Source organism: Euphorbia lathyris, chromosome 4, assembly GCF_963576675.1.
Source record: "Euphorbia lathyris chromosome 4, ddEupLath1.1, whole genome shotgun sequence".
NCBI classification, from domain to species: domain Eukaryota; kingdom Viridiplantae; phylum Streptophyta; class Magnoliopsida; order Malpighiales; family Euphorbiaceae; genus Euphorbia; species Euphorbia lathyris.
The window spans coordinates 27,968,703-27,995,497 of record NC_088913.1 but is presented as its reverse complement, the minus strand read 5'-3'; the positions used below and the strand labels follow the sequence as shown (position 1 = coordinate 27,995,497).

Genomic DNA, 26,795 nt, shown 5'->3' with positions numbered 1-26,795 from the left:
ACAAAAAGGGTCATGTTTGATAAAGAGTTCTTTTGTAGTAAAATTAGAGATTTGAGCCATATTAGTGGTTTTGACTAGTCAAAACTCTAATAGTAATGTTTGGTAAAGAGATGTTAAGAGTTTATTGAATCTAAAAAAATAATTTTTAAAAAACGGGTTTTAAAAGCTTTATCAATTAGTTCATTGTTCCATATTTTTAAGAACACTTTTACTTCTAATTACTAACCTTTAGTCTTAAAGAAAAAAAATTATATCTTTTTATTTATCATTTTATACCAATAACATTAACAAATATTAAAATATCTAAATTTTACAAAAGTAAGTTTATATAAATAGCTAGTTAAATTAGCTAACTAATAAAATAATTGGCTAAAGCATACGATTTTCTCTCAATTCAAAGATCGATTGTGGCAAAAATTGCAGAAATGGAGAGGTAGAACTTTGTCTAAAGCAGGAAGAGCTGCTCTAATACGCTCGGTAGGTCAGACTATCCCTATATATTTCATGAGTATATTTCTTTTACCTGTTTCTATCACTGATGAACTACAAAGAATGTTAAACTCTTTTGGTGGGGTAATAAAGGCATAGGCACACGAAGTATGAATTGGCTGTCATGGGATAGGCTATGCATTCCCATCCGTTTTGGTGGTCTAAATTTTCGGAATTTCACGGCATTCAACCTCGCCATGTTGGGAAAACAAGGTTGGCTTCTCTCGGAGCCCAACTCTCTTACCAGTAGAATCTTCAAAGTCAAATATTACCTTAAGGGGGATTTCTTGAAGGCCCGCCTAGACCATTCACCTAGTTACATATGGAAGAGTATTTGGTGTTGCAAAATGGCATCTGATGGAAGATTGGAGATGGTAAATCCATCAATGCATGGAATGATCCATGGCTCCGAGACGATAACAATCTACGGTTGTCCACCCCTATGATTTCCGAACTCGAAGGTATAAAGGTATGTGACTTATTTATCCCAAATTCAGTTGAATGGGATTTTGAGCTTCTTGATGAATTGTTTGTACCTAAAGATATTGCGGATATTGGAAGGATTGTGGTTCCCCCGTTTATAAGATCAGATAAGCTTCTATAGAATCTAGAGAAAACAGGAATTTATATAGTCAAATCAGCATATCGGCTGGCGGCTTCGTTGGAAAACTCATCGAATCAATTTCTGACAGGAGAGTGGGATACGATCTGGCGGCTTTGAGTTCCCTGGAAAGTTTGGTATTTTATGTGGAGCCTGGTTCGCAATTTGCTTCCTACGAGAGAGAACTTAACTCGATGAGGAATGGAACTGAACTGCAGAATGTTTGTGTTCACTGTGGAGCCGATAATGAACAGCTGCACCACATCTTTACTTCGTGTTCGCTGGCGCTGGATTTATGGAAGGAATGTGGACTGGAACACATTCTGCAGATTGCCGCTAATTTTCATTCTGACTTTGGTTTGAGTTTCTTGAACATTTTGGCAGGTATCCTAAAAGCGCAAAAGCGCAGACGGATCTTATCGATGTCCTATGTTGGAGCTTGTGGAAGTCCAGAAAAGATAAGTTTTGGTCTAACATATCCACCACAACGATGGACATTGCCTTTCGAGCTCGAACGGTTCTGTTCGATTGGAATCAAGCGCAATTACTCAAGAAACAGGCGGGCTCAGCAAGCTCAAATACGCAACCCCGGTGTCAACGATGGCACCCGCCTCCGCGCGGCTATCTAGCTTGCGATATCGATGCAGCCACCTTCTCGTCGGATGATTCTACTGGTACTGGTGCAGTTTTGTAGGATCACAGTGGCATCTTCATTGCTGGAAACGGAACTATTCATTGTTCAATAACAGTCGCGGAATGTGAAGGTCTGGCGCTTCTAAAAGCAATGGAATGGATGATAAGCAGAGGGATCAATAAAGTCTCATTTAGAACCGATGCAAAGACAGTAGCCGACAGTATCAACTATAGAACGGAAGACATTACAGAATTTGGAGATATCGTGGAGAAATGTCGTTCCATCCTTGCCCAATACGACTGTTACTCAGTCAAGTTCATCCGAGACAAGCCAACGAGCTAATTCATACATTTGCTCATCATTCCCGCTTAGGGACTTATCCTCAATTTTACGATAGCATCCCGAGTTTTGCAAATAATATAATCTTAACTTCTTGCCCGATTGAGGTCCATTAATGCAATTCCCTTCCAAAAAAACAAAATAATTGGCTGCCCATCTATTTGCGAAACAGTCCAAAAAGTTTATTTTTTTTTTTTGTCCTTTTCTTATTATTTTAATATTTTTTTATTTAAATTACAATTTCTTTTCCACCTACACTCTCTCGCGCATCGTCTTCTCCTACCCTCTCTCTCAGCCTTCTCTCTTCCATTCTGAGCTCTGCTCCGGCCTTGTTGCCATTTTCACCGTCAATAACAATAATCTCACCGGCAAAGACAATAATAACCAATTAAACTTGAATGTCTATAAACTCCAATACTGATTTCCCCACAAACAAAACAAAAACAGGAGACAACAGAATTGACAAGGATTTGATTCAAAATTAGTCAGTGGAAATTAACAGGTTGCATTTTTAATTCTTCTAAAAAACAATGCCCAGCACTTATCTCTAACTTTTTAAAAACAATATCCAGCATCACCCTTCTCCGTCGACCATTTACAGAATACATGACAGCAGCGCCATCGTTTTCCCCCATCGTCTTCCGTCCACCGGTCACCAGCAGCGTCTGTCGTTCACACAGCAACCCCTTCATCTCATTAAGACCAAAGGTATTTGTCTCTAACCTAAGAGATTCTTGTCAATTTAACCATCGCATTCTATATTGAAGCAGTGAATAAGATTTCCAGTTCTTGACCTTTCCATAGATATATCTGTAACAGAAATAGTGCATATAGTTTGATCACAACCAATCAGGGTCATGACTTTATCGAATTGGGCGTTTATGTAATTATTTTAATTTTCAAATTATCCAATCAATCTTTTGATTTTGAACTTTATGCATCCTTGTTCAATTCAAGACAGGTTTCTACAATTCTTGAGCAGTCATTGCTGGTGTGGAACTATATTTTGCTTTTGCTTTCTTATTGGGCGCATTCTAAACACTTTTATTTTTGTAATTTTCCCTTTTTTTACTCAAGTTTTTTTTTCGTTTTGTTCGAAGTTTCATAATCTTCCCAGTTTTTTTCGTGGAGAAATTGCAGGGTTCAAGATCAATGTTCCATGTTCTTCCCAGTTTTCTATCTAGGCAACCGCGTTCAATTACAATTGCAGAATTCTGCGTGTTTTTCAAGATTTTCGAGCTTTGAGGACCTCTATCTCACTCGTCATTACTTCTTCAAATCTTTGTTTCACAAGAAATATAGGTACATTGAAGAATTAAAAAATGCATTATGATTTTCCTTCATTTTTAGCTCCTATACCAATCTGCTGAAGTATAATGTGCTCTCAAGTTCCGTTGATATTAGTTTTCCAATTGTATAAAAATGTCATTAAGTTCGAATCATCTATAATTATATCTTTTTGTGCAATAATTATGCTTTCTCAAATATTATTGAAATTAAATTAGAATAAAAAGAAGTAAATAAAAAAGGAAAAAGATTTGGATGGCAGAAATATTGCAAAGTGCAACACAAGAATAATGCTGCTCTATTTTGAAGAGTTTAGAAATATGGTAAATGGAGACATAAGTCTTGATGAGAAGTAGTTATTAGACTATTGCTTAACTTAGGATTTAGTTGAACTTTAGTCTTTAGATTTAGAATTTTATTATGAATTATGATTATGGAACAGTTAGTTGTTAATTTGAAGTTTATTTCATACTAGAATTTATGATTAAGGTTATGGATGATTGAATATGATTTAGTATTTTACTATTTATTACATTTTACAAAAGTTAATTGTTGTTATTTATAGTTTTATATATTAATATTTTTTCAATGCGCCTTGGTGGCTCAGGCTCGTGCATGTGCCTAGGCTCCAGAACCTCCTTTTGTCTTAGTGTGCCTTGCATCTTTAATAACTATAGTTTCAAGTACTGAAAGCTTACATGTTTCTCCTGCTTTATTCAAACTATATTGAATGAAAGACATTTTTACTCTTGAACGTCTCCCTAAATGCACATACGATCGAAAAGATTAACGATTTAAAGTCTGATTATTCAATTTTACTGTTCTTTTAATTTTCTTCTTTTCACCACGTGTCAAAAGGTAAAATGCCTTGTAGGAATCTCAATTTGCTAGTCTTGGACCTATTGGTATAAATGCTATTTTTGCTTGTACTTTAGGTTAATCATTTTTATTTGTATTGTTGAAAGGAGTTATTTCTTTACTTGCTTATGGTGTTGGACTATTTTTCTGATTTTTTTGTTATAGCTGGCATGAGTTTAATCCCAGCTAAGATAGCAGCTATTTTGAAAACATGGTTGCAAGAATATGCCAATATAAATTGGTTTATGTGTAAATAGTGCAAGCAACTTTCAATTCTTTGTGCTCTTTTTCCTTCCTTCCTTTCTTTCTTTCTTTCTATATATAAATATATATGAATGAATGAGTTTTCAGTTTTAATTATGTAAATGAACTACACAGAGCTCCAAGTTCACCAATGGACATCAAATTTGAGCAAAAGGATGTGTCGGATTGGGCGTACAGGGGCGAAGGTGCTGCTAATCTAGTCCTTGCTTATACAGGATCATCTCCCATCTTTGTATGTATATCAACTCTTCATTTCTTTTTCCAATTCGATTTCATTCTTCTTTTTGTTAATTGCAGTTTGTGAGAAATATTTTTGAATGGAATAATCTAAAGTAGTAGGAAGAATCAGTGGCTCTGAATTCTGTTTTACTTTCTTGAAAACAAAATTTTATCTGATTGTTGCTTTTTTTTTTCCTTGAAACTGTATATTGCTGTAATGACTCAAAGATTGGGAAGGTAATGAGAATACAAAAAGTAGCAAGGAACAATTTTTTAAATCCTATGAAGAAAGTCAAAGTATTAACAGATGCAGAACGGTTATTATGGAGAGAGTCAAAAGAGCTAGTATCCTCTCCTACGAAAGAACTGGCAGAGTTGCTTTATGTGCAGCAAATTATGAGCCCTTTGTTGGGTCCTAAACATGTTGATGCCGGTGTATGCCCTTCTCGCTCTTTCTCTTTTCGATTATATATATATATGTATATGCAATTTATTTCTGGTAGATTAATTGTTCTTCTCTTTGGAGAATGGTGGTTCAGTTACATCTTTGTACTCTTTTGGTCCTTTGAGTGCATTGTGGAACTTTTGGATTTGGGTTAATGTACTACTTGTATGTTAAACTATTGTCTATTTAGGGAATATATATATGAGATTTTGCGTGCTCAAATTTGAGGACAAATACTGGATTAATTCTGATTTTGACTTTAATTGGAACTTGATGCAGCTACAAATCCCAGTTTCCAGGAAATTTCTTGAATCTATAGAGGAGAAAATTGTTTCTCAGCGTCCTGCTTGGCGAATTGATGCTGCCAAGGTTGATACGCAGCGTGATTATGTCCTCCTCATGTCTGACCATTCTCTTTTTCCTAATGGTAATTACAAGGCCATAAAGAGCCGCATCTTTGTCATTTTTCTTAAATACAAAATTGTCACAACTGGCTGTGTTATTACATGCTCCCTGTTCTGCAACAAGTAGTTAAGATTGTATATCTTCTAGTTATGCTACAATTAGCTTGGCAGCCCTCGCCAGAGTAACAGCTTTGACATGCTGTCTTATCATTGTTCAAAAGACACAAACGACTTTAATTTTTATCTTCCTAGATATCCGACTCCATGATGTTTGTTCTATTTTTATTTTTGATTGTTTTATCACCAATTCTTCTTTCATGTTTTAAGGTTCATTAAGCCACGGAATACTGTGTACCTGACTCGTATACAGGGTGATGAGAAATTGGCCTGCCTAGCATGAAAGTGGAAACTTTTTGACAGCCCTTACCGTATATTATAAGAATTACCTAAAGTTTGCATTGAGTTGTAGCATGTTAGTTAATTATTATGATTTATTTGTAGTGTTGTTTGTGTGCTGTGTGTGTGGTGTTTTGTGGTTGTGCGTGTAATTGCTGTTCTCTGCGTGTGTGGTTGGGATAAAAGCTCTGCTGCCTTGTGTGACAGTTACTAGTAGTTACAGGCTTGCACGCAGTTATTGATTAATTATGTATGTAATATAGTTGAAAGGAATGAGAAGTTAAGTTCTTCTCACCAAAAGTATTTGGAGATATGAGGTTCTCTCTGAATGAGCCTCAATTAAATAGCAATCATAGGTCCGAAAGTAGAAACTCAAAGTTCAGACCTGTTGTAGATTGGAGTGTTACCACCAATTGTCCCATAACTTGATCTCAGACGTGGGACCTTGACATAGCACAAGGATTGAAACATACATGACATAGTGATCAAATGGAGTAAGTTATTCTTCTGGCACAAGAAGTGTGGTAATCATTATTCTTTTGTCATTTCAGGAACACTTGAAGTTGGATCCTGCATATCTATTGAGATAAAGGTATAAGCACATATTTAAATGTTTGTTGAGATAAAGTTGGATCCTGCATATACCTACATGATGAATCATATTTTACATTTCTCTACTTTGTATAGTTTTTGTTTGTTTGTGGATGATATTTTTCCTTATAGGCTTTATATGACTTCCCTATTTTTTCATCAAATAGCCCAAATGTGGATTTATCCCATTATCAAGATTTATACCTGCAAGAAATGTCATTAAAAGGAGCATAACTCGTTTTAGAATGCATCAACTCCTGAAGTTGCACCAACATGAGGTAATTTTTCTGTAGTTTACCAATGCATCATGGCTAACTATTTTATGACTCAATGAGTTGATTTACTATGTCAGCTGTTGTACATGACTTCATTCTGGAAAATATCCTTCATTGTATGTACTACCTTTCAACGAGTTGTGCCCCTAATCCTATTAACAAGTTTTTCTCAATTTTATGAACTTTCATTCTGACTCAAGTGTGTAATCTTTTCAGATATCAGAGTTAAGCCAGTATGATCCTTTGGATATTTTCTCTAATTCCAAAGAAAGGATTCACAAAGCAATCAATGATCTCTACGTTACCCCCCAGAATAATTTTCGTGTATTCCTGAATGGTTCACTTATATTTGGAGGCTTGGGTGGCAGTACAAAGAAAACTAATACTCTCATTAAACAAGCTTTTGAAGATGCACTGAAAGGAGTAATCAATCCAGATGATGGCTTACGTACTACCAGTTTCTTAGACCTTGTTGCTGATGCATTATATAGTTCTCAAGTGCTGGATCGGCTCCTTCAAGTTCAGAAGCTTGACAATTTTGACATTGAAGGGGCAATTCATGCTTACTATAATACGATTTCCCACCCTTGCATGGTATGTAGACAATTGGATGAAGCAGGACTGCCAAATAAATACGCCTCATTGCATTCTATCACTATGGATGAGAGCTTGAAGATTGTTAGGGATTATTTGATAGCTGCTACTGCAAAGGACTGTAGTTTGATGATCAGTTTTAGGCCAAGAGGAAGTAGGAATTGTGGGTCCTCATATAGCAGTATATATCTGCAATCAACCAGGCAAAATTTTGATTACAAGGTAGGTGTTCTAGCATGCATGCATATACATACTTGGCATTGTTGCTATATATTTGAAATTTATCATTTCCTAAAATTTTAAAGGAATGTGCTATTCATGGCTCAAGAATTTATTTTTTTGAAAACAATTTGCTAATTCACATCTGCATTGATAATCATAATATCTGACATGGTTTCTTGGGTTATTGTGAACCAAATGGTGTTTAGAACTTAAACCCTTGTGCCTGTTAATATTGCAAAGCTTCAATTTTCCAGTCACAGCTTTAATAGATTAAGTACAGTAACAACTTTTGGACAAGGATGTAAAGTTTTAATTATGTTGAATCCTTCTAGTCACTAATTTGATATCTCATTTATGCTGCAACTGCTTATAGGTGAATTTCCTAGACCTGGATTTGAAACCTCTAAAGAAGATGGAACACTATTATGAAAAGGACAAGAAGATCGTGGACTTGTATGCTCAATGGCGGAGGAAAAGCATATGAAAAGCAAAAATTTGAGAATGGAGTTTTATGACTCTGTGAAGTTAGCTTCAAGAAGACTATTGAGCATTTTAAATTTTACAGAAAGTCCATGGGTAAGTGCAAATACAACCAACCATCTTTCTTCTAATTCCTGCGATAGTACTTGTAAAGTTTAGGATTAGACCTATTCGGCATTTGGCTCATGAGTTCTATCTTTTCCTCCTTTTATTTACATATGAATATCCGCAGACTATATGTTTATAAAAGTTTGAAATTCATTTTCACTATAATTTTTTCTGATGTTGTCATGCAACATATTAGGGGGTTTGACTCTTGAATATGAAACGGATATGAAATTAGTTTTCTTGTATGCATCATTAGCTATTGGGTGCAACGAATTTGAATTGCTGCTCTTAATGTCTCCTGTGATTTACAAACTCTGATGATATAGTTTAGCTGCATGTATCGTTCGCTATCAAGTATGTTTAATGAGTTACTGTTCCTAATTTACAAATGAACTTAATACTTCTCACATGCCACATTCCCTTGAAGCTTCATCAGCTAGTTTTTCCTATTGATTAGTGAACAGCCAAACACAACTGCTATATAAATATGGTAGGAGGCATGTTACCCCAGTGCGAATCTGATAGAGAACGCTTATGACAGGTTCAAATTGGGAAGGGGCCACTTAAGTTGCCGGAATCTTCTAGAAGGAAGGAAGAGGTGAAGAGTGTTAGAGATCAGCAGGAAGTTGGGGGAAGTAGAAATGCTGTAGGGTTAGTGAGTTCTTACAGGCATAGTTATCAAAGGCGCACCTCAGGCTCAAAAGGCTCTAGGCTCTAGGCTCCAAGCATGTTGTGTGAGAAGCCAAAAGGTGGGATCTGTTCGCGAGGCTCGCACCTGAGTGCTCCTTTTTAAGCCTACTGTCTTGGTGGAGGCATGCCTAGGTGCAAATTTAGAAACTACTCACTGGTTTTTAGGATTCCAAGTAGGCAGTCTTGATCACATGCACTTTAATGAGCATGTAGAATTTGCTCATTCACCGTTAGATCTAGGCTTATTAGAATCCTAAGGTGGAGATTCAAAACATCCTGAGGCTTATATTTACTAAATCTATATCTAACGGAGAATAATTCACTTGCTCATTAAGGTGCATGTGAAAATTCCTGCCAAGCAGGATGTTTTAATCTTAGCCCTTTCCTATCTATATGATCTATACTTCAAACTAAAATAGAATAAAAAGAAATAAATAAAAAATGAAAGAAGATTGGGACGACAGAAATATTGCAAACTACAACACAAGAAAACGCTGCTCCATTTTTTGAAGAATTTAAAAATAGCGCTAATGGATACTTCAGTCTTGATGACAAGTAGTTATTTATTACACTATTAGTTAATTAACTTAGGTTGAACTTTAGATTTAAAATTTCATATGAATTATTATTCTGAATTTTTTTGAATTTATTTGATGCATTTTATGATTATGGATAATTGGGTATGATTTAGTTTGACTAGTTGTTCCATTTTCAAAATGTTAACTGTTTTCATTTATGATTTTATATATTATTTTTCTTTAGCGTGCGCTTGAACCTTGCGCCTAGGCTCCTGGACCCCCTTGCTGCACCTTAGTGCGCTTTGCGCCTATAATAACTATGGCTATAGGAGTAATTCAGGTGTAGGGTAGGGTATTTCAGGTAGAGATCAAGGGGGAGTGCAGAGAGAGGCAGAGTTCAGTTATTTGGCTCTTTTGAGTGTTTGTTTCTGCTCTTTGAGTGGAGAAGAAAATCTTTGATTCCCGTGGGAATTGGATTCATCTTTAACCATGCTAGCCATGTTTTTTCTTTCTACTTGTTCCTGACCTACCTTGTTTACATATGATGTCTATGGCAGGCAGGCAGGCAGGCAGGGAAGCTAGAAGTTACTGAAGCCTCTCCAAAAGCTTATTCTGCCGATACTCGGCTTGTCTTTTCGGGTTATGTTATCTTCAGACACCAGAATCGAATCCCCAACTGCATCTTTGTTCGTCTCATCATCTGGCTGTTTCGATATTTCAAATGATGTTGTTAAATGGGGATTCCAAAAAAGATGAATGAAATTCAAGTGGGGCATTTTATGATGAGAGGAAGCCTATAACAAAACAGATACATGATAAGCATACTTGAACTAGTTATATATGAAATGGAAGTAGCAGTTTTTAGTTTATCTTAGAGATACCAGAATGACAATTAGAGAAAATAAACCTGCCATCTAAAGAATCCATTATATGATTCATGATCGGTGTTTATTCAACTTTGCTTAGAAATTCACTTTAATATAATTTTTTTCTAACATTGTATATTTTGGAAAAAAAATACACCAATGACCTCTTAACTTTGGCATTAGTTACTAACACAATGACCCTGTACTTTAAACTGGATATAAAAATTCTTGAACTTCGATATATACTACGTGAAAATATAAATGATTATTAACCAGTGTAAATATCAGTTGATTACGTGAATTGTTGATAAATCGTATGAGTAATACACATGCGACCTCTCAGCTTTGGTGTAACTAACATGATGGTCTCTGGACAAATGAGTATGATTTACCGGCAATCTCCATTGTCAGCCCGTTACATATCCCTAGATTTAATTGATGGAATAATATAGCAAATGATTCATAGTGGATTGACCCATGTACATGTACATAAAGATAAGTTATTGTATATGTATTTTTTACTACAAGTATCTATCTCTATTTATAGATGCAGAGAGGAAATAACATATATATACAATAGCATAAATGTGATAGTACGAAGAATTTGTAAGAAGAATAATTTGTATTTATGTGAGTCAAAGGAAGTTAATGGTATTCCAAATACCATATTAGTTTAACATCCCCCGTAAGTTGATGCCGAGGATAAATAGTAAAACGATTGTGAAGCAATGGGAATTGTGTACTTGGCAAAGGCTTGATGAAGATATCAATAGCTTGATCATCTGTAGAAATGAATCGGACGTCGATGAAGTGACGAGCGACCTGTTCACGAGAAAAACGGTAGTCCAATTCTACGAACATGAAAGACAAGGTTAGCCGTGAGATAAATTGCACTCACGTTTTCACACCAAAGTTGAGCAGGCAGAGACAAATGATACCCTAGCATTGGCAGCTGCTTTGTATTCGTTTTTTTTGTGTGTGTGGAGGAGCAAACAATAGTAGGTAGATTACGTAATTGCAAGAGATAAGATTGGGACCAAGGAAAACACATTAAGCTCAAGTGGATCTATGGTTATCTGGGTATCTACCCCAATCACTATTAGAGTAGCATTAAATAGTCTGAATGGGACGATGAAAGAACATCAGACCATGATCAGTTGCACCATAGATGTAGCGAAGAACCCCTTTTACTAATTTTCAATGTTCATCAGTGGGGCAATGCATGAATTGACATAGTTTGTTGACCAAGAAAGCAAGATCTAGGGGAGTGATGATCAAGTATTGGAGAGCACCCACTATTTCATCGATAATCATCACCATTAGTCAGAGGTTGACCAAGCTCTTTAGAGAGGTTGGGAGTGGTAACGAATGGAGTTAGATGGGTTTTGCAAACGACCACGTTGATGTGTTCAAGTGGTAGTTTCTATATCTCTCTTGAGAGAGGTGAATGCCTTCGATGTGTATTGAATTTCTAACCCCGGCAAATAAGCATCGTGACCAAGGTTGCAAAAAAGGAAATTCACTTTCAATTTGAGCTACAATTTGATGGATAAGGGTGGAATGGGTACCTATGATCAAGATATCATCCGCATAAGATAACACAAAAAGTTTTTCAATTTGAGTGTGTTGGGTGAATAATGAATGATTATCAAGGGACATGTGAAGAATGAAGCCCTTTAGACGAGTAAACCATTCACGAGGTGCCTATTTCAAACCATACAAAGATATTTTAGGAGGCACGCATGGTTTGGTTTATCACAATCAACAAATCCATAAGGTTTCTCCATAAAAATAGTCTCAGTGAGGTTTCCATGGAGAAAGTTATCCAAGACATCAAGCTGATTGATATACTAGTTATTTGGAGGGGTCAAGGCAAAGATTGTCCAAATGGTGGTAGCTTTGACGACTGGACTGTAAGTTTCTTTATAATCCAGACCATATTTTTGGGTGAAGCCAGATGTAATAAGACGAGCTTTATAACGTTCAACTGAACCATCTACCTTTGTTTGATATGAAACAACCAACGAAAACTAACAATGTTGCAACAAGAAGAGCGATGAATAAGAGTCCATATATTATAATCAATAATGGATTTGATTTTAAGTGACATAGCATGTCTCCATTCTGGTATTTTATGAGCTTTAGTGAAAGACAAGGTTCAGTTAGAGGATTGGTTGTAGTGGAAATGACGGCTGGAAAATGTCATGTTGAGTTAAAAAGTAGAAGGTTGAAGTATCATATGATGAACACAAGGTGTCTTGAGGTATATGATTTATATTGGGTGATTGGAGAGGGAACAAGATTCTTTAGTGGCAAGTGCAAGAGTGGGTATGACGGGAGATGTAGGGATGGTAGGAGAATCTAGATTGATAGTGATCTGGGTTGGTTGTTGTTGAGGGTGTAGCTTCAGAGGTTATAGTGGTGGAGACATGGGTATGGGAAACATGTGATGGTGTGGATGGTGATATACTTGAAGTTGAGGTTTGTGGTGGTAAGGAGACTAGAGAGACCAGTGTCGAGGATGAATGTGGAGGATGTTATTGTCATGGTGTAGGTGGGAGAGATAAGGGATATTCTGAGATGAAATCGCTTATTTATTGAGAAAGTGAGAGTGTTGAAACAAATGTAGTATAAGAGTGGGCAATACTTGGTGGACGTCGAAAGGGACATTGGGATGAGTGAAGAAACGGTAGAGAGACAGAAGCTTTCTCAGTGGCGAGAGTTGGCAATGATATGTTATGGATGGGAAAGTCTTGTTCTCAAAAGATAACATGTTTGCAAATGTAAACGTGATCTACACTCATATCAAGACATATTTCTCCCGAGTGATTAGGTGAGGGTCCGAGATAGACACATAGTTTAGATCTATTGTCGTTTTAAACAAACTTAGAGAAATTTATCGCCTATCATATTGTAATTAAATACAAACTCATTGAGTTAATTAACTACTTTGAACCTTAATTTGTCGGAAACAGATGACGAAATCATTCATAATAGGGGGTAGTTCTAATGGCCGGAGGGGCCGAAAACCATCCATGTAGGGATGGTTTCGACAGAAGTGGAACCTCGGCCCCTCTAGACCTCTGCCTCTGCCCCTGCCAATAAGAAACAATCTCTCCAAAAAAAACCCGCCAATACCACGTGATCCAGTCAAAAAGAACTGTTGGGCCACGCACATCCAACCACGATCCTACACCTAAATCACCAAAAACTGTTAATAGTGATATAACCGTTTTAGGTTGACAATCTTCGTTAAGAAGCTGACACGTGAAATCAAGTTCTTTAACGTGACACGTGTCATTCTTAAATAGAAAGACTCCTAAAACTCATCTTAGAATATTCCATATCAATGTGGATGTTAGGTGTCCAATCCTTGTGGGGAGATGTTTAAGTAGTAGTATTGTAACCAATGAATAGGAAGTCTCCACACTTTGGTAAGTTCGTATACGTTTACATTTACCTTCTTCCACCATGTCTCCTAAATTTACGGTACCCTTGTCCATCGTGGCATTATCATAGTGGCCTCTACTCTACCACCAACACAGTGGCACAATTCGTAAATTTTCCCTTTTCTACGCCCATTTTAAATCAATCGTCTTCTTTCACCGCCGTTTCTTCCCCACTTTCTCTCTTTTGTTTTTGTCGCCATGTCGCAACCTCAATCCTGTTTCCAAATTTAGGGCCTTTCTTCTTAAATCAATTCGCTATTTCATCTGCGCTACAAATTAACGTATTAAAGCTTTTTAATTCTTTCTTTCTAAATTGTGTTATTTATTTTATCCTGGTTTTGATTTCCTTTTCCTTTTCTTGTTCATAGAATTTTTGACGTTAAAGATTTGTTCTTTTCTTTATTCTGTTATAAGATCCTAATTCCTTTTAATGTTTTTTTTTTGGGGGATATTTCCGGTTACTTCAGCTTCTTCCACCTATCCTCTTTTTAGGGCTTTTTTTTTTTTGCTACACTAGTTAGTAATTGGGTATTTATTTGACTATCCCTATATGCCTTCAAATGTTTGAAAATGCCAAATTTGAATAGGGAAGCTCCAATTTATAGTGCAGAAGCAATGAACATACACACCCAATTGGAAGAAGAAGATGAAGACATACATGGAGGTGGGGAGGAGTCTTTAGACGACCCCAACATCCACTATGAAAATGGTACTGGAAGCGGAGATGGCATGGAAGATGGTCCTGCCGCTGCTATTCGCGTTTCTGGTGGTCAAGATTATGCTATGGTGGTTGGAAATGGTAGCGAAGCTGATCAGCTTACTCTGTCTTTCCAGGGTGAGGTATATGTGTTCGATGCTGTTTCCCCAGATAAGGTTGGTTGAATTATGCTTTTTTTTTTTTTTTTTTTGTGCTGAAACGTGCTTATTTTGCAGTTGGGTTGCCGTTTAATTTTGTAATCCCTCCTTTGTTTTCGTGGTTCAGTTAATATTGGTCCATTGGGACGATACTCTTGCTTCTGAATTCAGTTTTACTACATTAGTGGATTCTTGTGGAGTTTAGTCTGGATGTATTGAATGCCTGATCTCTTAGATCAGACTTTCTGTCTTTGTATATCATCTTGGTCAAGTGAGAAGTGCACATGTCCATTGATTTAAATCATAGGGATGTGATTTCATGCTCTAAGACTTGTTTAGCGAGCATGTTTTCTATTTGTCCAAGTTTGATAGACATGGTTTTGATTAGCTTACTCCCAGTACTTACTCATCCGAAGAAGGTTTTAGCTTGGTTTTACTTTCTTCAATGTGATTAATTCTTTTCTCATATTGTGTTTTGTATTCAATGATTTACTCAAAAAGTTGTGCTCTTTCTATTGGCTGTTTGTTTTTAGAATCAAAGTAGGATTTGTTTAGAAGTCCGCTCTTATTTTAGAAATTTCTGTTGGCAACAAATTGAGAACATGATGGTGCTTCACTGAATGGCTTGTATTAGGCTATTAAACTATTCATCCTGGCTTCAGTCATAGATAATACACATTTGATTCATAGTTATCAAAGGCCTGCCTCAGGCGCTAGACTCCATGCATGTCATGTGGCAAGCCAAAAGGCAGGATTTATTCAAGAAACGTGTGCCTGAGTGCGCCATTGTGAGCCTAGTGCCTTGTCGGAGGTGTGCCTAGGCACAATTCTATAAAACATACAGTTTTTTCTTAGGGTTCCAAGTTAAAACGTGTTCGTTTAAATCTCAACCCTTTCCTATTTATATCATCTACGGTTGAAGAAAAGGCTTATCATACTAGAGTAGGAAAAAATATCATGAATACCTCTACTTCAAGTGTTAGGCCTAGGTTAAAGGAGAAGGCTAAAACATCATCTTCTAGTGTTCGAGAAAGAACTCCTACAGTTTTAAGGGATGAGGAAGAAGAAGAATCTGGCTTTGGGGATGAGTACGTTGAAGATGAAGATTGAGAACCTTGAAGATAAATTTGATGTTGAAGATGATGATAGTAATGCTGATGACTTTGATGAGTCATGAATATGGACTATATGGAGACTTTAGTCTTTATGAAACATAGTTATTAAACCATTATTTAATTAATTTAGGAATTGGTTGAACTTTAATCTTTAGATTTCGATTTTATTATTACTCCCTCCGTTTCATATTACATGTCTTTTTAGAGAGTTGTATAGAAATTAAGGATATTTGAAAAAAAAGACATTGTTGCCCTTTATTTATTGATTCCAATATTTATTTATTCTATAATAAGTCTATTATTCTAATTAATTTCCATAAACTCGCGTTTTAAAATGACATGTAATATGAAACAAAAAAGAATCTCTAGAAAGACATGTAATATGAAACGGAGGTAGAATGATTTATGATTATGAAAGAGTTAATAGTTAATTTCGAATTTATTTCATGCTATAATTGGATATGATTTAGTATTCGACTATTTGTTGTATTTCAGAATTGTTAATTGTTAATTGTTGTTATTTATGATTTTATATATTATTTTTTTTAGTATGCCTTGCGCCTAGGTTCCAGGACCTCTTGACGCCTTAGTGCGCCTTTAGTAATTAACTAACTGTGATTTGATATACAACTATTTTGTTTCGGTTTGGCCAACAATACTGCATATTGTATCTTAGTTCCTGTTTTGACACTAAAGGATTAGTCTTTTGTTTCAATTCTGGGAATTTTGTGTAACTTAGCAATTATATTCTTCAAGCATGCTCTTTTTGTTGGAATTTTTGTTTGTTGGTGTTTGTTGGAAAACCGACTAAGGTGGTTTGGCCATGTAAGACTAAGAGTGCTTGATGCGCCGGTTAGGAGGACTGAAGAGTGGCAAAGGGATGTAATGGTGAGGGATGGGGGAAGACCTAAGCAAACTTGGAAGAGGGTGATTGAGAGTGATATGAGTTTATTGGGGATTGAGGAAAATATGGTAGTGGATAGGACGGAGTGGAGGGAGAGAATTTATGTCGCTGACACGACTTGATTTATGGTCATGTTAGCCGACCCCGAATCATTTCAGGACGAAGGCTTTGTTGTTTGTTGTTCTTTGGTGTTTGTGATGCTTGAAGGAGTCATATGAATGTTGGCTAAACATGAATTTATAAATTTTCTTCTTTAATCAGATAGAGCCATGTCCTACTTTTGAGTTCAACAATATTAAGATGGTTTATCTGTTTAAATCTGTTCTGTAACGTTTTGATTTTTTACTGTAGTGCCGTCTATCTTTTTGCAGTCTTCCAAAATCAGTTCTTTTTTCAATTAGGTTTTCTTCTTGCATGAGCTATAAAGATAATCTTGGATGCTATTGTTTTAACAGGTGCAGGCTGTTCTGCTACTTTTAGGCGGGTATGAAATCCCTGCTGGTATTCCTAACACGGGGACTCTTCCTTTAACCCAGAAGGTATTCATGCAAATTCTTTTTGATCATGATTTCCTGAGGTACTTCTGCTGTTTTCTTTTATTTGTTTCCTGTAACCAACTAGCCACTTATCTGCTAGGTTCCAAGTGACTTGTCTGCAAGGTTAACTCAACCTCAGAGAGCAGCCTCTTTACGTCGTTTCAGGGAAAAAAGAAAAGAGCGGTGTTTTGATAAAAAAATCCGATACAGTGTGCGGAAAGAAGTTGCTCTCAGGTATTCTGAAATTGCATAAGTATGTGCATGTCTTTCGAACTTCATTATGCATGGGATTTGGTTGAGAGAAGGCAGGCTTCAAAGTTATTTGAGCTTTTTCTTTAATCTCTATTCTTTTCATTTAATCTCAGAAGCAAAAGATAGAATAAGTTTGTGATCGGATTGATGGCAAATGCAATTTTAGTGCTTGATCTTTTATTTATTTTTTGAAATGATTCGCAATTTGAGATCAATGAGGTGCATCTTCTAGGAGGCATCATTTGATAATTCCAAAAAGGGATTTTGGAACACTTGATTGGACGATTCTGTCCTTTAGAGTTAAAGATTAATAGGTTTTAACATTTTCTTATTAAATATTTATATATTATCCTAGTTTGAACAATTTTTAGCATTTTATAGAAAAAAGTACTGATCACCCGTTGTCAACTAATGTTGTACTAGTGACCTTACCCTTGATGCCTTTTTCTTTTTCATAGTTGCACGCATAAATTATCATGGCCTTTTTAACTGAAGCAATTGCAAATGGTGCAAGCATAGGACACTATGATACTCCTTTGTCTCTTATTTATATTCATCAACTCTGATTGTAACTGCACTTTGTTTACTTCAACCATGTGCCATGGCTCTTAGCCATTGTTATTTTGAGGTGTTAAGTTGTGGTGGAGTTATTCATTCTGCACCTTCGTAAGTACACCATTTCTGGTTTTGCTGCTTTTATTCATCAAGAGGACTAAAATTGCAAAATTGCAATGCATATTTTCTGTTTATCTTCTAAATTTTGGTTAGAGTCAATTCTGTCCCCCTATTTTCATACCATCATGTTACTTTCAACTGATACATTCTGAAAAATATAATCAAATTTGTAGATGGATAGAATGGATTATTTGGAATTCATGTTGAGAGACTACATAAGTTGCAGATGGAAGTGTTGCATGTCTAGAATGTTTGGGTTCGGTGTATAAGTCATCAAGCATGCCACACATTATTTTGTATCTACCATTCAGTTCAAGTTTCCTTAAGGAAACATTTTAATATGTGTGTGTGGCTATTATCAGGATGCAGCGTAAGAAGGGACAATTTACTTCATCCAAGGCTAATTCCGATGAAGCTGTTTCGGCTTCTTCTGGCTGGAGCGGAACACAGGGTTCTGGACAAGATGACAGCATGCTGGAAACATTGTGAGTATCAGTTTGTTTCTCCAACCATTGGATCATGGAGCTTTGTCTTCCAGCCTCTACTGATAGCTGTATTTTTAAAATGATATGTTATTCTATGCGTACATTATATAGTTATCGTATTCTAAGCTTACACTACGCCACGCCAACTCCCTTTTCGTCATAAGGCGTGGAGTGGAAAGAGTCTCTCCTAAGCAGGAGGTTGGGGTGTTGGCTTACCGCATCTACCTTTCCTGTTTTTCATGTCAACTAGCAAATATCTTTTACTCTTACTTACAAGACTTACTGTGGGGCTTTGTGCAGATGTACTCACTGTGGAATCAGTTCAAAGTCTACACCAATGATGCGTCGTGGTCCAGCTGGTCCACGAACCCTTTGTAACGCATGTGGACTCAAGTGGGCTAACAAGGTTGGTGAATTTACAACCTTATCGATCTATAAGAGCAGATGTGAGAACTTATTTTAGTTATCTTATCTGGATGAATTGAATATTGCAGGGAGTGCTAAGAGACCTTGGCAAGGTGCCAACTATGGCTATACAAGGTCCTCCAGGAAAGCCAATTGAACAGGTATATACCTTGTTGGGAATACAAAGGCCATGTTTGGCAAATAGAGTTTAGCAGTTAGCTTTATTAAATCTTTCTGTTTAGCAGATTTGACTAGCTATTTATGTAAAGCTCTTTGGTAAAAGTTAGTTGATTGCTAATAGCTGGTAATTATTGGAGACGATAGTCTTTTAATATTAATGTTTCAATCAGCTTTTTTTAAATTTGCAGTTTGAGCCCAATCCGCTTTCTCGTATAAGAGATTTTGACTAGTTAAACCTGTAAAAGTGGTCTAAACCTCTAATTTTAAAAGAACTTCGTCCCATTTGTCAATTACATTATGTCTCCTACATGTTCCATTGATGTAATGTACTTTCTAGTTTTCATGTGTGTTCGAATACCGGGCTTTTACTAATTGTGGTATGGGAAGTTAATTCGAAGTGTGAAATAGGATTTGAGAGCAAAATATGATTTGACATGATGGACTTGCTATGCATCCCCATTCTATGGGGTTAAAAGCATTCCTAGTTGCTAAAGTAGGGATTTTGTGCATCAGGTAGTCACCGAAGTAGTTTTTGAGACAACAAAGTCACTAAAGTAGCATATTTATGTCAATAAAGTCACTAAGGCCGGATTTGACACTCCAAAACTGACATGGCATCCACGCAAGTAACATGTCACACACTTTTAACATATGACACATAATAGCCACGTGGCAAGAAAAAAGATTACTTCTGTATATCTTTTAATTTTAATTTTTCAATATGACACGTGGCAACTGCGTGTCATCCACATAGCACATGTTGAAAATGGATTGTGATGTGTTGGTTACGTGGATACCATGTCAACTCTCTGGTGTCGGATCTGGTCTTAGTGACTTCATTGACACAAATGCGCTACTTTAATGACTTTATTGTCTTGCACATACATAACCCTTACTTTAGGGACCATGGATACATTTAACTCGCATTCTACGTACTTCAACCCTCTGCTTTCACCAGTTCGATAGTCAAGTGGAGTCTGGAAACCGCAGTTTTGTGCGTTAATATAGCAGTTTTGCGTGATGTTCCATAATATCATGACAATTGAGGCAATTCAGGTTACAGCAACTGTTTGCTTTATATCATCATGTGTAATTTCAATCTGTGTCGAGTTTCATTTTCTTTTTCCCCCCAAAATCTGCTAGTTCTTGTGCAACATTATTGCTCATCGTTAGTTTGAAACTCAAACACTTTGACCCCGTTTAGTAAAGAACAAAATTCATTGTTATTTATTTGCTATAACATATTCCATGTATATGCAGATTGAAGGTGAAGCTAATGAGACGGATGCGGTGGCTGTGGTAGCAGATATAGTCTCTTCTTCGAATGGGGATAATTCAGCTTTGACCGCGGAAGTGTGAACAGATAGTTGGTCCATTCAGCTTTGACCGCGGAAGTGTGAACAGATAGTTGGTTCCCTTTGAACAAGTGCCATTTGGAATGGGAAAGCTGCTTCTGTAAAGCAAATTAGATTGTTGGTTAAAATTGCACAGCAGATTTAAACATGTGTAATAGCTTCTTCTGTCCTTTCCTTTCAAACCAATTGTACATATGATTCACTAAGTTTCTTTTCTCATAAATATTTGAATGGATTATTTGGAAACTTTGTTATGTTTGTTATCGTGTCGGAAATTGTTACCGCTATAATTAACTTCAGACAAGTTAATCCCATTTTATATAGTTTCTAGTTCTAAAATTTGAACCTCTTTGATTTTAACTAAATATAGAGCAGGTTATCTTATTTTCAAAAGTAATTTTAACATTCCTATATTTTGATGTAAATGAATATTATGCTTTTTAATCGTAACTTATAAGAGTAAAGGGGCATTTGGGTGTTCCTTTTTGTGCTCATGTTTGCCTTTTCAATTCGAAATGGAGAGTTTTAGGTGTTTGTGCCTTTTACATTTGAAAAGCAGCATTAGATGTTTGGTTAGTAACGTCTTGTTTGTTTTTTATACCTGAAAATCAGCTTTTTACACCTGAAAAAAAGCTGTTTTTTACAAAAGCAGAGAATCTCTGTTTTTTGGAAAAGCAGCTTTTTTTAACCGTAACAGTAAAAACAAACAGTAGGTAAAACAAATGGGCCTAAATTAAGTATATTACTATTTATTGATTTTATTTAACCATACAAGTGATCTGTTTTTAAGGAATAAAATATGTAAAATTGATGAAAGATATTATAAGAGGATTAATAAAATAATTTTTGAAAATATAAAAATCTGCTGGTTTATTTGGTAAAATCTCGTAAGTTTGAATCATTTATCACAGGTTTTATGACTGTTTTTTCTTTACTTATTAGGATAAATTATATTTTTGATACCTGAATGGTAATGTGTTTCCACTTTGATGTTTAAAACTTATTTTTTTCACTTAAAAACGATTATTTTAACTACTAAATATAAACTTATATTTTTCTTTAAAAAAAATATTTTCCCGACATCTCTTTCTCTCTTCTTTTTTTCCTATCTAATTTTAATAAAAATATAATTTAAATATCTTAGTATATAAAAATATTTTTTTTCAAGAAATATAAAAATAAAAATGTTAAATATACAAAAATATGTTTTTAGCATTTAAAATAATAACATTAGTAAGGTGTAAAATTAAAATTTAGATATAAAGTGATACCAATGATAATATTTTTAAAATAATAATATTTTATTACTTTTTTATATATATTTTATTAAAATTAACTAGTAGAGAGGAGAGGAGAGAGAAAGGAGCTAAATGATTGGTTATTAATACTAGTGATATTGTATAGATTGACAATTTCTTATTATTTCGTTTGTGTAGTTAGATGAAGAGTTTAATGGATGCGATTTCATTCGTGAGGATGTAATCTCAAAATTATTTTACTTTAAATAGTGATCTTAGTTTCCAATGCAATTGTGAATTTTGTTTAATTCTACATCTTCTTTTATTTTGTTAATAGAATAATTATTGACCCAATTAAAAAGGAGATGAGATATATTTTGTCTTTGTAAAAAAAAATTTAAAGAAAAAAATGGTTCTTATCTATAATATATTCTTTGCAAAATAACTATACATGAAGTTGTGTGTGAGTTTGAATACTAGAACTATATAATAGGTGCGGAACTATACATGAAGTTGTGTGTGAGTTTGAATACTAGAACTATATAACAGGTGCGGAAAAATGCAAGAAAAGTAAGAAGACCAAACAATGATACTAACTTAGAGGTACTCGGGGTTTTTTCTCTCTGGAAATTTTGTTTGAAACTCATAACCACCCAAATTCCTTTCTATTTTCTTTCTTTGTTTTGATTATAGATTTATTTTGTTGCTGTTTAATTGAGAATGAAAAAGGGGGCTTGTCTTCCTTCTTCCTCACTCACCGTTTATGTTCTTCTAGTTTCTTTTTCTTTGTTTGATAAGTTTTTTTTCGTTGGATTTCATATATTTTACCAGATCTCTTAATCCGGTTGATCTGTATCTGTTGTTCATCATCTTTTCGTTTGTAACCTTTTTTGGTTTGGCAAGAGCGAAAATGGTAGATCTTATCCGTAGAACACTAGATCTATGGGATTGCAAAAGAAATGATTCAGATCCGAAAATTCCGAATGGGTTAAATGAAGAAATCAGGACTACAGTTGCTTCTCTGCGAATTTGGAATGACGGGCAATATATGTTCCATTTGTTGTTTCTGTTAGTGGTACCTTTAATGGCTTTTTTTACTCTTTGTAGTTTATTTCTTGCCATCGTGGATCATGTATTAGGCATAGCCTATACTTATGTAAGGTTTTATTCCTTACCGTTTGCATGCTATCATTGTACTCTTCTTGTTATCTAATGAAATGTTTGCATTCTCAAACAAACAAAAAAAAAAAACTTAGAGGTACTCGGAAAGTTATATTATTAGTAATAACCAATGAAATATATATATATATATATATATATATATATATATATATATATATATATATAACTAGTTTTTGGCCCGTGCGATGCACAGATTCATCTTAATATATAAATATTAATAAAAATATAATATAATAATTACAATTAATAACATGAAGGTGCTATGTAAATAAAATATTATTATTTTATTTTCACATTTACTTTAAATAATCTTTTTATAAATAAATATAATAATAATATAATTAAAATTAATATATTATATATTATATTATATTTTTTATCAGTAAAAAAGGGGGAAATGACACTTCATCTCAATCATTACTGTTTTATATTATATATAGATATGCAGAGAATTAAAGAGATTTTAGGGATTAATTTAAATTCTGTAGAACTTTTAGATATAGTACGGATAAAATAATCTTTTTATAGATAAATATAATAATATAATTAAAATTAATATATTAAATTTTTTATCACTAAAAAAGGAGGAAGTGACACCTCAGTTCCATCGTTACTGTTTTATATTATATATAGATATGTAGAGAATTAGAGAGATTTTAGGGATTAATTTAAATTCTGTAGAACTCTTAGATATAGTACGGATAAAATAATATTTTTATAGATAAATATAATAATATAATATAATTAAAATTAATATATTAAATTTTTTATCACTAAAAAAGGAGGAAGTGACACCTTAGTTCCATCGTTACTGTTTTATATTATATATAGATATGCAGAGAATTAGAGAGATTTTGGGGATTAATTTAAATTCTGTAGAACTCTTAGATATAGTACGGATAAAATAATATTTTTATAGATAAATATAATAATATAATATAATTAAAATTAATATATTAAATTTTTTATCACTAAAAAAGGAGGAAGTGACTCCTTAGTTCCATCGTTACTGTTTTATATTATATATAGATATGCAGAGAATTAGAGAGATTTTGGGGATTAATTTAAATTCTGTAGAACTCTTAGATATAGTACGGATAAAATAATATTTTTATAGATAAATATAATAATATAATATAATTAAAATTAATATATTAAATTTTTTATCACTAAAAAAGGAGGAAGTGACACCTTAGTTCCATCGTTACTGTTTTATATTATATATAGATATGCAGAGAATTAGAGAGATTTTGGGGATTAATTTAAATTCTGTAGAACTCTTAGATATAGTACGGATAAAATAATATTTTTATAGATAAATATAATAATATAATTAAAATTAATATATTAATTTTTTTACCACTAAAAAGGAGGAAGTGACACCTCAGTTCCACCGTTACTGTTTTATATTATATATAGATATGCAGAGAATTAGAGAGATTTTAAGGATTAATTTAAATTCTGTAGAACTCTTAGATATAGTACGGATAAAATAATATTTTTATAGATAAATATAATAATATATTAAATTTTTTATCACTAAAAAGGATGAAGTGGCACCTCAGTTCCATCGTTACTGTTTTATATTATATATAGATATGCAGAGAATTAGAGAGATTTTAGGGATTAATTTAAATTTTGTAGAACTCTTAGATATAGTACGGATAAAATAATATTTTTATAGATAAATATAATAATATATTAAATTTTTTATCACTAAAAAGGATGAAGTGACACCTCAGTTCCATCGTTACTGTTTTATATTATATATATAGATATGCAAAGAATTAGAGAGATTTTAAGGATTAATTTAAATTCTGTAGAACTCTTAGATATAGTACGGATAAAATAATATTTTTATAGATAAATATAATAATATAATTAAAACTAAAAAGGATGAAGTGACACCTCAGTTCCATCGTTACTGTTTTATATTATATATAGATATGCAGAGAATTAGAGAGATTTTAGGGATTAATTTAAATTCCGTAGAACTCTTAGATATAGTACGGATAAAATAATCTTTTTATAGATAAATATAATAATATGATTAAAATTAATATATTAAATTTTTTATCACTAAAAAAGGAGGAAGTGACACCTCAGTTCCATCGTTACTGTTTTATATTATATATAGATAATGTTTGTCACACCATAAAAAATGTGTCACACCTGATGTCATATATATATATATATATATATATATATATATATATATATATATATATATATATATATATCGTAATCAAAAAATAATCGAGCATGCTCGCGAGCTTTCGAGCCGAATCTGAGGAAGCTCGGACTCAGCTTGTTAGTGTTTGAGTCGAGTCCTATCGAGCCGAGCTTTGATCGAGCTTTCACCGAGCCGAGCTCGAATAGTTTGCGAACTACGAAGCCTCGTTTGCGCCCCTACTCAAATCAATCTTAACTATTTTATTTTTACGAAGTTAATTAAGGAATTTAATTTCATTCATATAAAAAGAGATAAGTTTATAGTTTTTTTGGAGAAATATTAATTTAGGTTTCATATACCGAATAACATCAATATATGTTTAACATTTTAAAAAATGGTACTAATTTAGATATCGATAACGGAACGTGACACATTATAGTACCAATATATGTTTAACAGGGTAATATAAATGATGTGTCATATTCCGTTATTAAGGTCTAAATTGATTTTTTTTTAATATTAATCTTATATTGGTGTTATTTTGTACCGTAGGTGAAGCTTAAATTAAGGGAAAAGTACAAAAATAAACCTTGTGGTTTGGTCCATTTTCAAACTGCACCCATGTGGTTTAAAATTTTGCAAAGTGATACCATGTACTTCATTCCGTTAGCAAACATAAGCATTTCTATCTAACGGTGTTAAAAATGATGAGGTGGCAGTCAAAGTCAAAAAGTCTGAGGGGTAATTTTGTCCTATCAAATACTTTATATTTTATAATTATTATTTTTTAAAAATTTTAAAACTCCTTCAATCCTCAATTGACAACTCAACACTCCTCTTTTTCTTTCTCTCTCTCCTTAACGTCTTCCTCATCTTGTCTTCTTCATCTTCATCCTCTGATTTATCTTGCAATGGTAAAGCACTTGTCAAAACAAAACAATAAAAATCACTCAATTTCATTTCCTATTTCTGCATCATTTTTCTAAGAGATGGTTCTAACTATATTGTGGGACAAAATTATCACATTCACTAATTATCTTACCATTACAGTAGCATGATTGCATTGCTTGCGCATTCCAAAATTATATAATCATTCGGTAAGAATATCATCCACTGAAACCTGCAAGATGACCGACAATTATCTTCGGGTGCTTGCTGTTTTGCCCTTGCTTAGATCCGCAAGCTCCTCCACGAGCTTTCTCTCTTCGCCGCTCAATCTCTTCTCTTCTTCCAGAGTTACCTTCGGATCGAACGCGCAATCGGCTTCCATTCATTTTAATATATATTCCTCAAAGTTCATCTTCTCTTCTTCCCCTCATCTTCTCGAATTTTCTTCTCCTCACCCCTTTCTCCTACTCCGATCACTTCTCTCTCCCCCCGATTTCGTGATTTCCGGCCACCTCTCCTACCGTTTAGGTTCTCTCGGTCCTCCTATGGGGATTTTCGGCTATCTCTTTGTGTTTTGACATGGTTCGGAACGTTGGGTCTGTTTTCGGGCAATCCGAGGACGGTGACCGTCCTTGCCTCCGGTGATGTGTCTAAGCCCCTGAGGAGGTGATTCGGGTTACAGGGATCCTACATGCAAAGCTAAATTGGGGAAGAAAAGAAGAAGAGTGTGAAGAATGTAAGGATGAGATGAATAAGAAGAAAGAAAGAAAGAATTTGACAAGTGCTTTACCATTGCAAGATAAATCAGAGGATGAAGATGAAG

At 34.3% G+C, this 26,795-nt stretch overlaps 2 protein-coding genes and 1 long non-coding RNA gene across 6 annotated transcripts; 2 read left to right on the top strand and 1 right to left on the bottom strand.

The window, feature by feature from the left end:
- The first annotated feature begins 2,342 nt into the window (after positions 1-2,342).
- LOC136225996 (inositol-pentakisphosphate 2-kinase-like) lies at positions 2,343-10,390 on the top strand. Of its 4 annotated transcripts, none has more exons than XM_066014243.1 (11): positions 2,343-2,565; positions 2,665-2,771; positions 3,204-3,365; positions 4,587-4,704; positions 4,920-5,126; positions 5,416-5,563; positions 6,488-6,528; positions 6,695-6,805; positions 7,019-7,618; positions 7,992-8,194; positions 9,972-10,387. In XM_066014243.1, the coding sequence occupies exons 3-10, from the start codon at positions 3,223-3,225 to the stop codon at positions 8,100-8,102; spliced, it is 1,479 nt and encodes a 492-aa protein (XP_065870315.1). In that variant the 5' UTR covers positions 2,343-2,565; positions 2,665-2,771; positions 3,204-3,222; the 3' UTR covers positions 8,103-8,194; positions 9,972-10,387. The 4 variants fall into 4 exon arrangements, with proteins under 4 accessions (XP_065870315.1, XP_065870312.1, XP_065870313.1 ...); XM_066014240.1 differs by having other exon boundaries at positions 3,181-3,365; XM_066014241.1 differs by having other exon boundaries at positions 2,343-2,771; positions 3,181-3,365; positions 9,976-10,390.
- Positions 10,391-13,881: 3,491 nt separating this feature from the next.
- Positions 13,882-20,737, top strand: LOC136225997 (GATA transcription factor 28-like). The gene is made up of 7 exons (XM_066014245.1): positions 13,882-14,602; positions 17,059-17,142; positions 17,240-17,373; positions 18,429-18,551; positions 18,852-18,957; positions 19,046-19,117; positions 20,397-20,737. The coding sequence occupies exons 1-7, from the start codon at positions 14,300-14,302 to the stop codon at positions 20,493-20,495; spliced, it is 921 nt and encodes a 306-aa protein (XP_065870317.1). The 5' UTR covers positions 13,882-14,299; the 3' UTR covers positions 20,496-20,737.
- A 4,971-nt stretch (positions 20,738-25,708) lies between these two features.
- On the bottom strand, positions 25,709-26,265 carry LOC136226586 (uncharacterized). Its single transcript, XR_010687780.1, has 2 exons — positions 26,127-26,265; positions 25,709-25,989 (listed from the first exon to the last, which is right to left on the bottom strand). It is a non-coding gene; the product is annotated as an uncharacterized lncRNA (long non-coding RNA).
- Positions 26,266-26,795: the final 530 nt, after the last annotated feature.

Coding starts and splice junctions, on each gene's coding strand:
- LOC136225996 (XM_066014241.1), top strand. CDS start 2,670: ATGACAGCAGCGCCATCGTTTTCCCCCATCGTCTTCCGTCCACCGGTC. Junction 5,127..5,415: donor CTAAACATGTTGATGCCGGT/GTATGCCCTTCT, acceptor AACTTGATGCAG/CTACAAATCCCAGTTTCCAG. Junction 5,564..6,487: donor CCATTCTCTTTTTCCTAATG/GTAATTACAAGG, acceptor TTGTCATTTCAG/GAACACTTGAAGTTGGATCC.
- LOC136225997 (XM_066014245.1), top strand. CDS start 14,300: ATGCCAAATTTGAATAGGGAAGCTCCAATTTATAGTGCAGAAGCAATG. Junction 14,603..17,058: donor ATGCTGTTTCCCCAGATAAG/GTTGGTTGAATT, acceptor TTGTTTTAACAG/GTGCAGGCTGTTCTGCTACT. Junction 18,552..18,851: donor GACAGCATGCTGGAAACATT/GTGAGTATCAGT, acceptor GGCTTTGTGCAG/ATGTACTCACTGTGGAATCA.